At 54.0% G+C, this 13186-nt stretch overlaps 4 protein-coding genes and 1 non-coding gene across 5 annotated transcripts; 2 read left to right on the top strand and 3 right to left on the bottom strand.

Moving 5' to 3' along the window:
• Positions 1 to 1000: 1000 nt before the first annotated feature.
• Positions 1001 to 3117, top strand: POSPLADRAFT_1152735 (hypothetical protein; the record flags this gene model as incomplete). Its single annotated transcript, XM_024486683.1, has 11 exons — positions 1001 to 1103; positions 1162 to 1251; positions 1314 to 1635; positions 1690 to 1844; positions 1902 to 2017; positions 2070 to 2190; positions 2243 to 2259; positions 2314 to 2582; positions 2642 to 2764; positions 2827 to 2970; positions 3033 to 3117. 11 exons carry the CDS (start codon positions 1001 to 1003, stop codon positions 3115 to 3117), a joined length of 1545 nt encoding a protein of 514 aa, XP_024335405.1.
• Positions 3118 to 3817: 700 nt separating this feature from the next.
• On the bottom strand, positions 3818 to 6448 carry POSPLADRAFT_1173491 (hypothetical protein). Its single transcript, XM_024488236.1, has 9 exons — positions 6300 to 6448; positions 6096 to 6243; positions 5807 to 6038; positions 5643 to 5748; positions 5567 to 5584; positions 5341 to 5511; positions 5083 to 5292; positions 4981 to 5027; positions 3818 to 4931 (listed from the first exon to the last, which is right to left on the bottom strand). The coding sequence occupies exons 1-9, from the start codon at positions 6311 to 6313 to the stop codon at positions 4201 to 4203; spliced, it is 1677 nt and encodes a 558-aa protein (XP_024335404.1). The 5' UTR covers positions 6314 to 6448; the 3' UTR covers positions 3818 to 4200.
• Positions 6449 to 6805: 357 nt separating this feature from the next.
• On the top strand, positions 6806 to 6877 carry POSPLADRAFT_t135. The gene has a single exon. It is a non-coding gene; the product is annotated as a tRNA-Glu (tRNA).
• A 607-nt stretch (positions 6878 to 7484) lies between these two features.
• Positions 7485 to 8930, bottom strand: POSPLADRAFT_1049355 (hypothetical protein; the record flags this gene model as incomplete). The annotated part of the gene is made up of 6 exons (XM_024479727.1): positions 7485 to 7837; positions 7892 to 7976; positions 8028 to 8243; positions 8296 to 8721; positions 8773 to 8801; positions 8912 to 8930. The coding sequence occupies 6 exons, from the start codon at positions 8928 to 8930 to the stop codon at positions 7485 to 7487; spliced, it is 1128 nt and encodes a 375-aa protein (XP_024335403.1).
• A 1217-nt stretch (positions 8931 to 10147) lies between these two features.
• On the bottom strand, positions 10148 to 12601 carry POSPLADRAFT_1153382 (hypothetical protein; the record flags this gene model as incomplete). The annotated part of the gene is made up of 13 exons (XM_024486739.1): positions 10148 to 10201; positions 10286 to 10475; positions 10529 to 10685; positions 10748 to 11076; positions 11125 to 11168; positions 11217 to 11295; positions 11337 to 11407; positions 11440 to 11516; positions 11569 to 11586; positions 11646 to 11827; positions 11898 to 11987; positions 12154 to 12253; positions 12412 to 12601. 13 exons carry the CDS (start codon positions 12599 to 12601, stop codon positions 10148 to 10150), a joined length of 1581 nt encoding a protein of 526 aa, XP_024335402.1.
• Positions 12602 to 13186: the final 585 nt, after the last annotated feature.

Genomic DNA, 13186 nt, shown 5'->3' with positions numbered 1-13186 from the left:
GGTGGGGATTCCCGTGGCCAGTGTCGAACACTTGGTTGACGTAGTACCTTGGGAAGCTCAAAGGCTAGATCTAGATGGAGCATCTGTACCTTGGTTACTGCCTACTGAATGACGCTGATCTGGAGCATACAATCCGAGCCTAGACGAACGGTTGGGGAGCAGGTTCGCACCTGACTCGTTGTGATAAATGGAGCTTGATGGGAGATTCCTGCGATTTCAGATACACAGCCACGTGGGACGTCAAATTGAACACAACATATGACTACTACTCGTAAAAATGAATCTGTTACGCCTGCCGTATCCGTAAATCTCCCTTTGGCCCGGCGGCAGAAGCGTCGTACCTGATGTTGACCCTGACGGCGGCGGTGTGGACCTGAGATTCTGCGATCTGTCACAAATATGCGCCGCCCCCGAATTGGCCGAACAGTGGATTATCGTGCAATCACAGTGGATGACTTCTATTTCCATCTGTTTGCCTTTGACAGCTATTTTCATATCATATCGGACTTTTGGTGGGGTGAGTGGGCGCTGAAACCAACGGCTTTATTTGGTAAACCATGGCAGTAGCGATATTTTGCCGGACGGTCCAGCCACATCGGGACCATGCTCCCCACCGTTGATTCCAAATTCCACGTCAACCCCGCTTGCGCACAAATTTGTTTTGTGTAGGTCCATAGCAGGGGTGAGGCCGCTCATCAGATGATCATTGATTTGGAAAGACACCTGCGCTTCTGTGTAAAGCACAAGAATGATCTGACAATCTTGTTGTCACCAGCTTCCAGCTTCCGTAGACAGTGGCTCAGTACCGCCTTCATTTTCACCCATCCGCCGGTCGGCAGGGTCTGGTCATCAATTAATGATATGTACCTTCACACAAAGCGTGTGTTGACACCAATGCCCATTTGCTCCAGACTTCAATGGGAAACTCCCGGCCGTGGTTGTTCTGATGACAAGATTTAAGCAGGCCGGGATGGCATAGACTCAACACTGACTCGCCAGCATGTTTTGCACACAGAGTTCTTCCGTGGTTTTGCTGCTGGCACTGTTGATTTCTTGGGGTGTTTACCATGGATTCAAACACCGTTCGGCACCCCTTCCCCCAGGTACTTTCTCGTCGATGTCAGGTATACCGTATACACTGCTGACATGTGCTCGGACTAGGTCCAAGGCCACTGCCATTCGTCGGCAATGCACTCCAGATGCCAAGGCATAACATCGCACAATCTCTGGCCTCGCTCTCCGAGGAATATGGTTGGCATCTCCATCTTTCATCGTTTCTGGTTTGTGGATGCATCAACTTATTGCGTCGACAGGTGACGTGATCTATATGCACGTCTTCGGGATCAAATTCATCATCCTCAACTGTGCGGAGGCGGTTCTCGAGCTCCTGGATCACCGTGGGGCTCTCTACAGCGAGAGACCACACTCGGTCATGGCGATGGACATGATTGAGAAGAAGCACGCGGTGCTGTTTCACCAGTATGACGAGAACCTCAAGAAGCACAGGCGGCTTCTTCGCAACGCCGTTGATGCCAAACGCTCGGAGGACTATTGGCAGATGCAGTACGCAGAGTCACACAAGCTCATGGCGGCATTCCTGACCTCCCCGGACGATTTCATCGCCCATCTGCGGAGGTGAGCCGTGCACTACATAGCGTGGAAAACGCATTTGACGGTAAGATCTGCTAGGTCTGCGGGTGCGTTCACGCTGCGGCTGGCGTACGGCTACGAGGTTCAAGGTGGTCCTGGCGAGGATGCGTTTGTGAACCTGGCAGAGGAACTTGCTCGCGTGACCGGCGTGGCCTCCGAACCTGGTCGTTGGCTGGTGGATGCATTCCCATGGCGTACGTTTGGGGCCAATGTGGAGGTTTGATATCGTGTGCTGATCGGCGAACGACTAGTGCGCCACGTTCCTGCGTGGTTTCCCGGTGCAGGCTTCCGCCGGTGGGCCGACCATGCTCGGAGGATTATTGATGACTTCGCGACCCAGCCGTATCTATCTTCGAAGGAGGCTGCTGTGAGCCCAGTCACCACAGGTGCATTTCGACAGTTCCTGATATCAGATCAAGCTGCAGGGTATCAGTTCGTTTGCCTCGGAGACGACGGAGTTTGTGGAAGCCGAGACCGGGCGTCCGTTAACTCGGGACGAAGACGAGTTCTTGAAGTGGACATCGGCAAGCATTTATTCAGGTGACGTACCCTCGTTGACTACCAGAGGCATACACTTCACTGACATACATAGTAGGTGGTACGGATACGGTAGTATTATTAATTTGTTCATGCTGCGAGCTGTATTGACACACGCAAATATAGGCTGTTGCTGTGAACAGCGCCTTCCTTCTTCTCATGGCGCTCTATCCTGCCGCCCAACGCAAGGCACAGGACGAGATTGAGACCATTGTCGGGAAGGACCGCCTTGCTGTCATGGAAGACAGGCCGCGGCTTCCGTACATCGAGGCTCTCATGAAAGAAGTACATCGGTTCATCCCGATCACACCGCTTGTGCCGCACAGCACGCGGGTCGACGACGAGTATCGTGGGTACCGTATTCCAAAAGGCAGCTGGGTGATCGCGAACACATGGTGTGTGCTATATCATTCAAGGTGTGGGTACACTGTGGACCACTCATGGGCGAATGCAGGGCGGTTATGCGTGACCCGAGGCTGTTTCCAGAGCCTGAGGTGTTCTGGCCGGAGCGGTACCTCGCCGAGGGAAACAGATGCACGGAGGACCCTCGGGACTACGCATTTGGATACGGCCGGAGGTACGCTCGCCCAACTTTCTGTGTTGGTTCCGACTTGTTGACTGACAGGGATGCGAGCGAAGGCGGTGCCCTGGCGTGCACGTTGCTGAGTCTTCTTTCTTCATATTCGTCACACACTTCCTGGCCGTCTTCACCGTCTCTAATCCGGTGGACGAACGCGGCCAGAAGCTGACAAGCCCCGGCCCCAGTACGGATGCACACATTTCGTATGTAGACATCCTTAATCGTCGAGTTGTTCCACTTGAACCTCACGTTGTGTTATGACAAGACATCCGAGACCGTTCCGCTGCACCATCAAACCGCGCAATCAGGCACTCACAGAACTCATCGTCCAGCTGAAATCCTTTTCATGACATCCTCATCAAGATTCAGAAGTGATGTTAACTGTGATGGCATGCCCCACGCTGCATGATCTCCGATGCAGCTGTCATGCAATGTATTCTTGTGTCTATGTCAAAATATCAGGGTTGTTGAACCAGGAGATTGGATGAGGATGACGGCAAGCTATCACATTATCAGAGAAACACGGGCAAGTGCTTTGATACATCTAAGAGCTGGAGAGCCTCCCCTCGGCACATGTAGTACTCCCAGCTCGCCATCGTCAGCGCATCGTGTTGTGAATGTACCTGCACGAGACATTACTGCGGAACGTCAACAGACACCGTGGGAAGGTGACAAGGATGCCGAAGATCACGATCAACAACTCAACGCCGTACGGCTGTCCGATGCCGTTGACGTTGAGCGCTCGGGAGCTCAACCTTTGACATACGTGTGACTGGAAGCAGGCCGGAGATGTCACGCCAAGGTAGGCGAATTGTCCCCTTCAGTGACTGTGACAAATAGTGGCGGCACCTGTCATCCACTTCCCCTGGTCATCAGCATCAGCGGCCGTGGCCACCGTTCTCGTCCAGCACGATGATGGTTCACCACATAATGGCTGGGCAATATTGTGATACATCATAACAAGAAGACTGTGCAAGGCCTGGAAGGCCATCTGTGGTTTTGACCGCGTCGTATGTTATAAAAACCCAAAACGCTTGAGCTTCTGCTTCTGACGCAGTTGATAACATGATTTATATCATGTCAAAGACCTCTCAGTACAAGACTTGCGGAGTTTTCTCGGGATAGTAGATTGTTCAACGATGTCTGCGCCAAAGCGTCTCCGAACGTACAGGCCTTGGACCTCCGGCTGTGCTTCCGATACAACAATTTGGCTCATGGGCATGCGATACGCAAGGTCGCGTCGTCGGTAGATGCTATCATCAGCGAACGCGGCGTCGAGAGCAGGCATCTTTACAGCAGTGACGTTCTGACACATTGCAATTCATGGCGAAATCCAACAATATCACAGCATGTGTCCACGTAGTGACATCCTAGCGTCCATCGAGCACTCTGACGCCTGAGACTTGAAGAGTCGCGCTTGCGCTCACAGCGCGTCAGGCTCCCGCCTGCGTCGCTGCACCAGGGGTAGCCACCGCCTCGCCCCCGCCCTCCGCGGGCTGGCTTATGTTTGTCAGACCCCACTGCTCGTCCAAGGCGCGCCGCATCGGGACCTCCTGCATGAGGAAGCACGTCAGCAGCCCCGCGCCCGACATGCCGATCATGACGCGCCAGATGCGCGCGGTGCTCTCCGCAAACGCCGCGCGCACCTCGCCGCGCAGGGGCTCCTCGAGGCCCGCGACCGCCGGGATGAGCGCGTACGCGAGCTGCGCGCCCGCCGGCACGTCCGCGAGCAGCGCCGCGGGCAGGCGCGCGCGCAGCGTGTCCTGCAGGACCGTGCCGCCGACGACGGTGCCCCAGCCCCACGCAAACGCGCGCACGAACGTGAAGAACGCGAGCGCGCGCGCGTTGTTCGAGAACGGGAGCGGCGCGAGGATCGGGAACTGCGTGCCGATCCAGATCATGCCCAGCCCGACGCCGACGACGACCTGGAAGGCGACGTACTGCGCGCGCGAGCTGTCCGCGCGCAGCGTCGAGAGCAGCGCGAAGCCGACGATGGTGATCACCCAGCCGGTGTAGTTCTGCGGGCGGTAGCGCCGGAAGACCTCTGCGGACACGCCCATCATGATGGCGAATGGCGCGATGGTGAAGGCGATGCCGAAGAGGTCGACGCCGGAGCCTATGGGCGAGGCACCCTTGCACGCTTGGAAATAGACGGGGAGGTAATCTGCACGATGTTCAGCAGCTGTAGAGATCCCGGCAGTGAAGGAACCTACAGATGGCTGCTATCGACACGATACCGTGGAAGAATGTGCCTAGATACCTTGTTGGCAAGCTTCAGCCTGTATGTGGTAGGGCGCGTATGAGGCAGCACTTACCCGCTGAGGGTTGTCCTGTTCGTGATTATGAAACGCGGCACCGTGGGATTCTTGATCCAGAAGGACTCCACTATGAAGAAGAGCACAAGACCGACGGCGCCAAAGCACAGTGGCGCAAGCACACGAGCAGATGTCCATGGATACTGGACCCCCGCCTGTGTAAGTGCGATCATGACCATTAGAGTGCTCGCAATAATGATAAAGATCCCGCTGCGCGGGTCAACAACGCGTGTACGGGTGGACAGGACGGGCACTCACATCCAGTCCATGCTCGCTATCTTGGCCCGGAAGCTGTCCCGTGGCGTGCGCACGTTGAGGAAGCTCACGACGAGCACCAGCGAGACGCCGCAAATGGGCAGATTGAGGAAGAAGAGCCAGCGCCAAATGCCAGAACCCGCGAAGGCTCCGCCGATGGGCGGACCAACGGCACTGCGGGCAGCGATCAGCGGGCGGAGCGTCGTGACCATGAGGCGACGGACTGTACCTTGCTAGTGCCCAGACACTGCGCGGCGCATCAATGAAGACATGGAGTCGAGCGAATGTATAATGCGTGGACTTACGATGCGGTGATGCCGTAGAACTTGCCTCGCTCCGGTAGGGGAATGAGGTCTGCGTATATGATCTCTGTGACGGCAATACAACCACCGCCACCAAGACCCTGGACAGCTGAATAGCCACAAGGTGAGCTGACCAAAAAGAAGAGGACGCTTACAGGAGGACGTACCTCTTCCCGCAATAAACATAGTCATGTTCTGAGCTGCGCCGCATAGTGCCGAGCCAATGGCGAAGAAGATAATGAATGCGACAATGGCCGGCTTGCGTCCAAAGACGGAGACGAAGCCACCTACGATGGGCAGGATCGCGGTAGAAGCGATGGCATAGGCGCTGCTGGCCCAGATGAAGTCCGAGCCATGAAGGTGGTCGACGATGGTGGGCAGTGCGGTGGATACAGCAGTCTCAAGGAGAACGGAATATAGGCATGGACTATGGGCATGGGCATGAGACGGACTCACCAGATCGAGGGCTGAGGGCATGTCCACTAGCAGATTGCCCACGAAGACCATCCAGAAGCCAAGATTACGCCTCGCAGCAGCTGGTTGTTCTACGGCTTCGAGTGCGAGAGGGTCCTTGTCATCCTGCAAGGAAGGGGTTGCCGGCATCCTGCGCGACCTGCCAGATGAGTATGCGCGCGGCGCAGACCAGCGGGAGCACCTTACATCGACTGCTCCATAGGAGCGGCGAGGGGTGGGCGAGACTAGAGTAGTATAGTGACAAAGTGGCGGTGGAAGGGAACAGCGTGAAGGTGCATGGCGGTATATGTGGGCGACGTGAGCATGATGCTGTCGGGCCAATGCGCTTCTTCTCGGTGAAGACGCCTCGTACACAACTGGGTGTTGGCTTCCCTAACGCAGGCCCTCGCGGCTATCGTCCGAGACAGCCTCGCGTATATCCGGCGACGCTGTGCTGGATCTCGTAGAACCAGACGGCCATCATGAACATATGCCGGAGTACACGGACCCAGGACGAAGGTTTACGACAGCGCCCAGAGTGTAGCCGTTGCCAGCTACTGATTACCGAGAACTCACGAACGATCTCGGGACGGCAATGAATCACAGTAAGTATGTACCTCGGAGGTAAGCAGAGTGATCGTGGTCGAGCCAACGAGAAATGAGCGGGGCTCAAAACTAACGTCTGCAGAAACGCAGTTGTATCAATGTTATAATCCGATATGGTGTAGTGGCTAACATTATCGCCTCTCACGCGATAGCCCGGGGTTCGATTCCCCGTGTCGGAATCTTCACTGGTGCGAGACGCTTTTGGACATATTAGCTTTAATAGAAAATGTAGCCTTTGCATGGTGGTCTGGCCCAATTCGTGCGCGCGTTCCGGGGTGCAAGCGTTGATAATCTTGGTACAAATATTCAATCAGTATTGAATCGAAAGCAAACAGTATCTACTGGAGAGAGAATCACTGTATGTAGTGATCAATCTCAAGCTTATCCTTAGGTGCAATACACCTAAATTTGACATTTAGAACAAGAAGATCGATTCTTGCATGTAGTAAATTCAGTTGGGTCGAATGTATAGCACAGGCGATAGTTGATTGAACAGACACAAGCTACATTCGAACAATACAGGGATTTGACTACGCTATAACACACAACAGCTCAGTCCTTCTCGATTAGAATGATACAGTACCGGGATCTATTACTATGCTTGTATGGAGCGCGAATATGAGGGAGAGAAACGCACACGAGTTTGGTAATAATCCCCAGAGGTACAAAGAGAAGCAGACACGTCAGAGGAGACAGAAATGGAATTCATCGGAGCGCAAGCAAAGCCTTTTTGGAACATAAGTAATTACAGACGAAAATCAGGAGACATCGAGAGCACGACAAGGATCATCGTTGCCCGCCGTTCGGTGGCACGTATCCCGGGGCATAGACGGCTTGATAGCGCTGTATCCCGTTGTGCGGTGGGCCGGCGGGCGTAAAGCTCACCATCGACATATTGGTCCCCTCGGGCAAACGTGGATACGCAGCCACAATTCGTTGCTGCTGCTCCTGTTGTCCTTGTTGCAGCTGTGGCTGTGGCTGCGGGGGAAAGCTGGATCCAGGTGGACCGATCATGCCAGGAATCGGCTGTCCAACAGGATACGGGACGATTCCGGTAAAATAGGGGTGCTGAAGCGCGTCAGCGGCGGTGATGCGTTTGGAGGGATCGAACTGGAGGAGGCGTTCCAGAAGATCCCATGCTTTGAACAATGTCATTAGTCGATACCTAGGACAGCGAAGTACGCGAAACGTACCATGAGGCGAGGCCTTGGGAAGGACTTGCGAAAATGGGATCTTCGGGTAGCGCGGGTATTGCTTCAGCTGGGCATTCTCTGTTTGCTGTAGCGAAAGTCGGTCAGTAGCATATCGCAATAGGTGCAAGGCGCGTACCCCTTCCGTTGCGATCTTGCGCAGGAGGCGCTCATCGGGCGTGCCGAGAATGCGCATGATGTGCAATAGCTGATCCTGGTTGTCCCTGCCGCGGAAAAGAGGTACTCCGGAGATCATCTCCGCGAAGATGCAGCCGCATGACCAAACGTCAATGGATGTGCTATACATCCGCGAGCCCAACAAGACATCGGGCGCGCGGTACCATAATGTCACCACCTGCGATGGGAGGTCAAGAAAGTAGACCGGGTAGATGGCGCGATGTGCTCACTTCATTCGAGAATGTGTGCACTGGCACTCCGAATGCCCGTGCCAAGCCAAAGTCACCCAGCTTCAACTCGCCCTTCGCGTTGATCAGCAGGTTCTGGGGCTTGAGATCCCGGTGGAGGACTCTGTTCTCGTGGCAGTGCGCGGTGCCTCGGAGCAGCTGATACATGAAGCTGCGCACTATGTGAGGTTCGAGCGCGCCGCGCTCCCCCTGGGCCTCCATGTACTTTTTGAGGTCACGATCGCAGTACTCGAAGACAAGGACGAGTTTGGTCTCAGTGTGTATGACATCGTATAGCCGCAGGATGTTGGTGTGTCGGAGCTCTTTCATGAGCGATATCTCTCGGATCGCAGTGGACGGGGTGCCCTCTTCCGCATCGAGGTTAATCTCCTTCAGTGCAACGATCTCATTTGTGGTCCTGGATCTTCCCTATAGGAGGGTCAGCGATGACCATGAGGGCGCTCTCAGATTGCCACATACCTTGTAAACCGTGGCATACGTACCTTCGCCTGTGTGTATGTGAGCGTGATGTCCCCAGTCTAAGAACTGGAATCAAGTTACCGAGTTTCTCTAGCTGCAGAGCCGTTAGCATGAGGAGCCACTGTAATGTAGCAAGCACTCACCTGAACATAATTCATACTCACGAACTTGATAGATGGAATGTGTCAGTGTCCTGATGTTGAGCCTAGAATGGTCCGACGACAGCTCGCGTTGACTTGAGACGAAGGGTGGAGAGGGCAGCGGTTGCAGGAACAAGGATCTCTTTATGCGAAACTGAACAAAGAGTTCTTGGACGACCTCCTGCTGATTCTCTATTGTTGTACGCAGGTGAGGTTGATACGGAACTCGGAATCGATTGTCGGGACCAGAAAAATATCGCCACAGCCATAAAGCACCAAAGTAGGCTGTTATTTCCAGGGCCCGCCCATTACCGCCCGAAGTCCGCTCAGTGCTCACACACTGATCGACTTTAGCAGGTCGCGATATGACAAAATGCACGCGAGCGTCTGAAGGTATTATGTAAGCAGATATCATGTCCTTGTCCAATGCGCTGGAGAGTGGCTCGCTCGAATTGCAAGAGTATTACGAGAATTTATCTGCGCATAACGACTGCTATTTATACGTCACTGTAAAGCTGTAAATTCCACAGGAGTCCAGCAGCTTGATCCCTAAGGGCTATCTCCTGGTTATATGGCATCATTGCGATACCTCGTATATCGACGAGTCATGCTGTATACGCGATCGCTCCTCGTGAACAGTGCGTCCGACTCCGTCTTATCAGTGTCTTTTAGCGTCTTAGATGGATGTACGTTCTCACACCCACTGCGCACTGTGCGATCGACCGCCGAAATAGACCTCACTCTTATAAGATCACAGCGTACCGGGGACATCTTGGCTGGACAGCCATGATTTCCAATAAATTGGGAACATCTGCGGATACTGCAGCCTCCATAGGTTCTTTGTGTAGCGCTCGAGCAGTGGGCATAGTTACCCTCCTTCCCCATTCCAGTGCATATAATCCTCATGCTCACCTTACTCCGCTGGCGGATGACAGCGGGTGCCACTCCTACCCTCGCAATGTCTTTACTCCAGGTCGACAATACGGGAGCCCGTCGCAAAGGCGTTTGCCCGCGGTGAGTCGACACCTCCACATCTCCTGAAGGAGCGGCGCCACAATGCCAGCGTGAGCGACTGCTGGGAGCCGCGCAAGAATGATGCTGCGACCATAGGCACGATCTTGATGCGGGTGTCTTCATTTGTGTAGAATATGTAAGGTAGGCGGGTATACCGGCAAATGCGCTTGTATATACGTCGGCCTAACATGTCTCTCCAGCATACGCATCTCTAGCGTTGATTACAGTACATATCTGAAATCACGGTTCTGTATGTCGGTCATGTCCAGAAATTCCTGCAAACATGGCGGATCAGTGCGACCGCTACTTCAAGGAGAATGACGCTATGTGCCCTTGTTGGTCCGGCTCGCTGGACGTACCTTGTCTATTTTCCGCTTGACGGGCGACCCGTCTGTTCCTGCCACTTTAACGTACACACTGTCGTATGTTTCGTCCGGCAGCTCTCTGTCCCTCTGTGCGTTCTCAGCGGCGAGCCGGCGTCGGATTGCGAGCATGAGGATCGGGCAGGTAAGATAGCAAAGCCCAATGATCGTCCAGGGGACGCGGTTCCTAGCGGCAGACCTTAAAAATGCCTATGGGAGGAGAGCGGACACCTCGCTTACCGTGGGCGGAAGCGCTCTTGCCACATAAAGGGGCCGGCTGCGTTTCCGATGCAGTATGCAATGAGCATGATCGCGTTGACGGTTACACGCTTGGTGTGCCCTGCGGTGACGTTCGACAGCCACGACAACGAGAGGACAAATCCAGTGGTGCCCACGCCTGAAGTATCAGGTCGTCACAGTCACACCGATGGTCCGAGCACGCTCGTAAAACACACGCACCAGTGAGCCAATTCGCACAGAGAAGCCCTATTCTGTTGCTCCACGGCAATACGTTGAGTAGGAGCACACCGATCAGGTTCGGAATGAAGTACAGAGCGCCGACGTACGCGCGCGCGTCGCGCAGGCGCGTGGCGAGGTGCACTCCCGTAAAGATCGTGACAATTTCGATGATACCGTCGACACAGCCGAGGAGCGTCGTCTGGAGGTAGGTGAAGCCAAATGACGCGACGATAATCTGGTTCTGGTTCGTCAGGCTATTGGGCACGTTGTTGAGCGCAGAGAAGAGGGCAAAGAGCCAAGTCTTAGGATCGCGCAGGGCTTCATTGAACCTGTGCAATAGGTAAGGGTGGCGAGTTACATACACTAGAGCGACCTACTGCTCGATCTTGAAGTGCTTGTTTTCCACGCCTGTTTGATTCTCCTGGAGACCGAATAAGACATGTAATGATAGGTGAGCAGTTGAACGCACCTTCAAGCGTCTGACAGCAATTGTACGTTCTTCTCTGGTCAAGAACCACGCATTTGTGGGCGAGTCAGGGAAGAGAAGCCTGAAGTATATCAGCACCGGTCTCGATTGCGCAAGCACAACACGGACCAAAATGCGACCGCAGTTATCAGCGTCAAAACACCTGTAATACTCATCAACCTACAATGAGGTAGCTTAACAATGTGTGAAGAACATTATTCTTTACACACCATTGCCAGGGCTCAAAGCCCTCGGTCTTGATGTGTAGGGTCCCAAAGCTGATGAACCCAGATATTATCTGTGCTGCGACTTCCTGTCACGCAATCGTACACGATTAATAGAAGTTCTCATCTACCTGTCCCGTTCATCAGGACTACGAGATGTTCAGTATCGGCTTCCGAGTGGCAGGCTTAAGCAGAGACTACGACTCACACCAGTAGCCCACACGCAGCGTCTGCTCATTACGCGTGTAAAACATTGAACTGACGATCATGAAGCCTGCGGTTATGGAGCCTTCGCATGCGCCAAGGATGGAGCGCACGAGGAACAGACCGGTAAAATTGTTGCAGGCTGCGTGTGCACACAGCGCAATCCCCCAAATGAAGATGTTGATACTGTATCACAGAAGGACGTGACACGGGTTCCGTATGAGCAATACGGTATATGACACGAAGGTCACCATACCTCATCCACCTGCCGACGGGGAACCGTTGGAGTGCAAGGTTCTGAGGATACTCGAAGAGAAGATAGCTCAAATAGAAGATTGTACCAAGCCTGAACATGTTGCATTTATTCATCCGTACTCACTGGCTGATAACTCAGCCGGCCTACCAGTTGTATCTGTATACATAATTAATGACCTCTACTCCATCAGTCACTCTGTCGGAAACGTACTCGTTTGTCGTAAGGTGGGTTGCTTCTCTTATTGACATCGATTGACACTACGGCTCGTGAGAGAGTACCAAGTTGGACATACCTGATACCGAGGATGGCTGCGCTACCCAACGTTGTCTTGTCCATGAATTGTATCCAATATAGAGCTGACACAGCAATGAGCATCAGAGGTGGACATCAGTGCCAACTCTCAGAAGCGTGTGGCAGATGCTACGGCACATATGGGTAACACGAGAAGTCGATCGTTCTATATTCCAACCAGGAACTACCCGAAATGCGAGGGCCACAAGTGAGGTATACTCACTACACATCAAGGGCAAGATGTGCCAATCTATTTTGTTTCGCACCCTGGCCACTTTTACCGGGTCTATCTCAACGGTACCTTCTGCCATAAGTTGTGCAGCAGTGTCAATTTCCGACGTGGACACGGCGACATAGCTATCCTTGATGTTATCATCTTCTTGGAGGTCCCAATTGGAATTCAGCTCGTCCATGGCGACGAGCGGTTCATATGCTGCGTTGCTGCGATTTCGGTCCGAGAACCTGAGTAAACCTGCCATCTTCAGCAATACCGCGCACGTAATATCTGGCAAGACAGAAGAGAGAAACACGAGGTGTGGATGTGCCTAGAAGAAGGTTTAAGGCGAAAGCAACGTGTGAATGCTGTTGCTACCCGCTCAGCAGCAGTACGAACACGTTCGGGGCGTGCTCACCTACAGTCCCGGAGGCCGTCTGCGTTGCCTGTCGGTCACTCGCGCGCCGCGTCCTCGTCCTCGTCCTCGTGCTCGCCGATAGAAAATAGTCCCGCCACCAGCGCCGGGCGGCCACCAGCGTCTGCTGCCCATAGCACGTGGTACATATCGGAAACCGGCGCTTGATGGCAGCTTAGTGGCGTTCGGTGGCGGTTGGTGGCCGTCCACGCTGACTGTTGGCTGTTAGCCGCATTCAGTAGCAAATGCTGGACGCCACAGACTGTCGTTTTGATTCAATTGTCAGAGTTGGCTACTAACGAGTGCTGCTGTCGCCCGGTGACTGTACATAGAAGCCTAAATTTTAATTCCGATCCCTGAGTCCACGAG

Source organism: Postia placenta (assembly GCF_002117355.1).
Source record: "Postia placenta MAD-698-R-SB12 unplaced genomic scaffold POSPLAscaffold_14, whole genome shotgun sequence".
In the NCBI taxonomy this organism is placed as follows: Eukaryota; Fungi; Basidiomycota; class Agaricomycetes; order Polyporales; family Adustoporiaceae; genus Rhodonia; species Rhodonia placenta.
The sequence above is the reverse complement of the archived record's forward strand: the minus strand, read 5'-3'. Positions and strand labels throughout refer to the sequence as shown.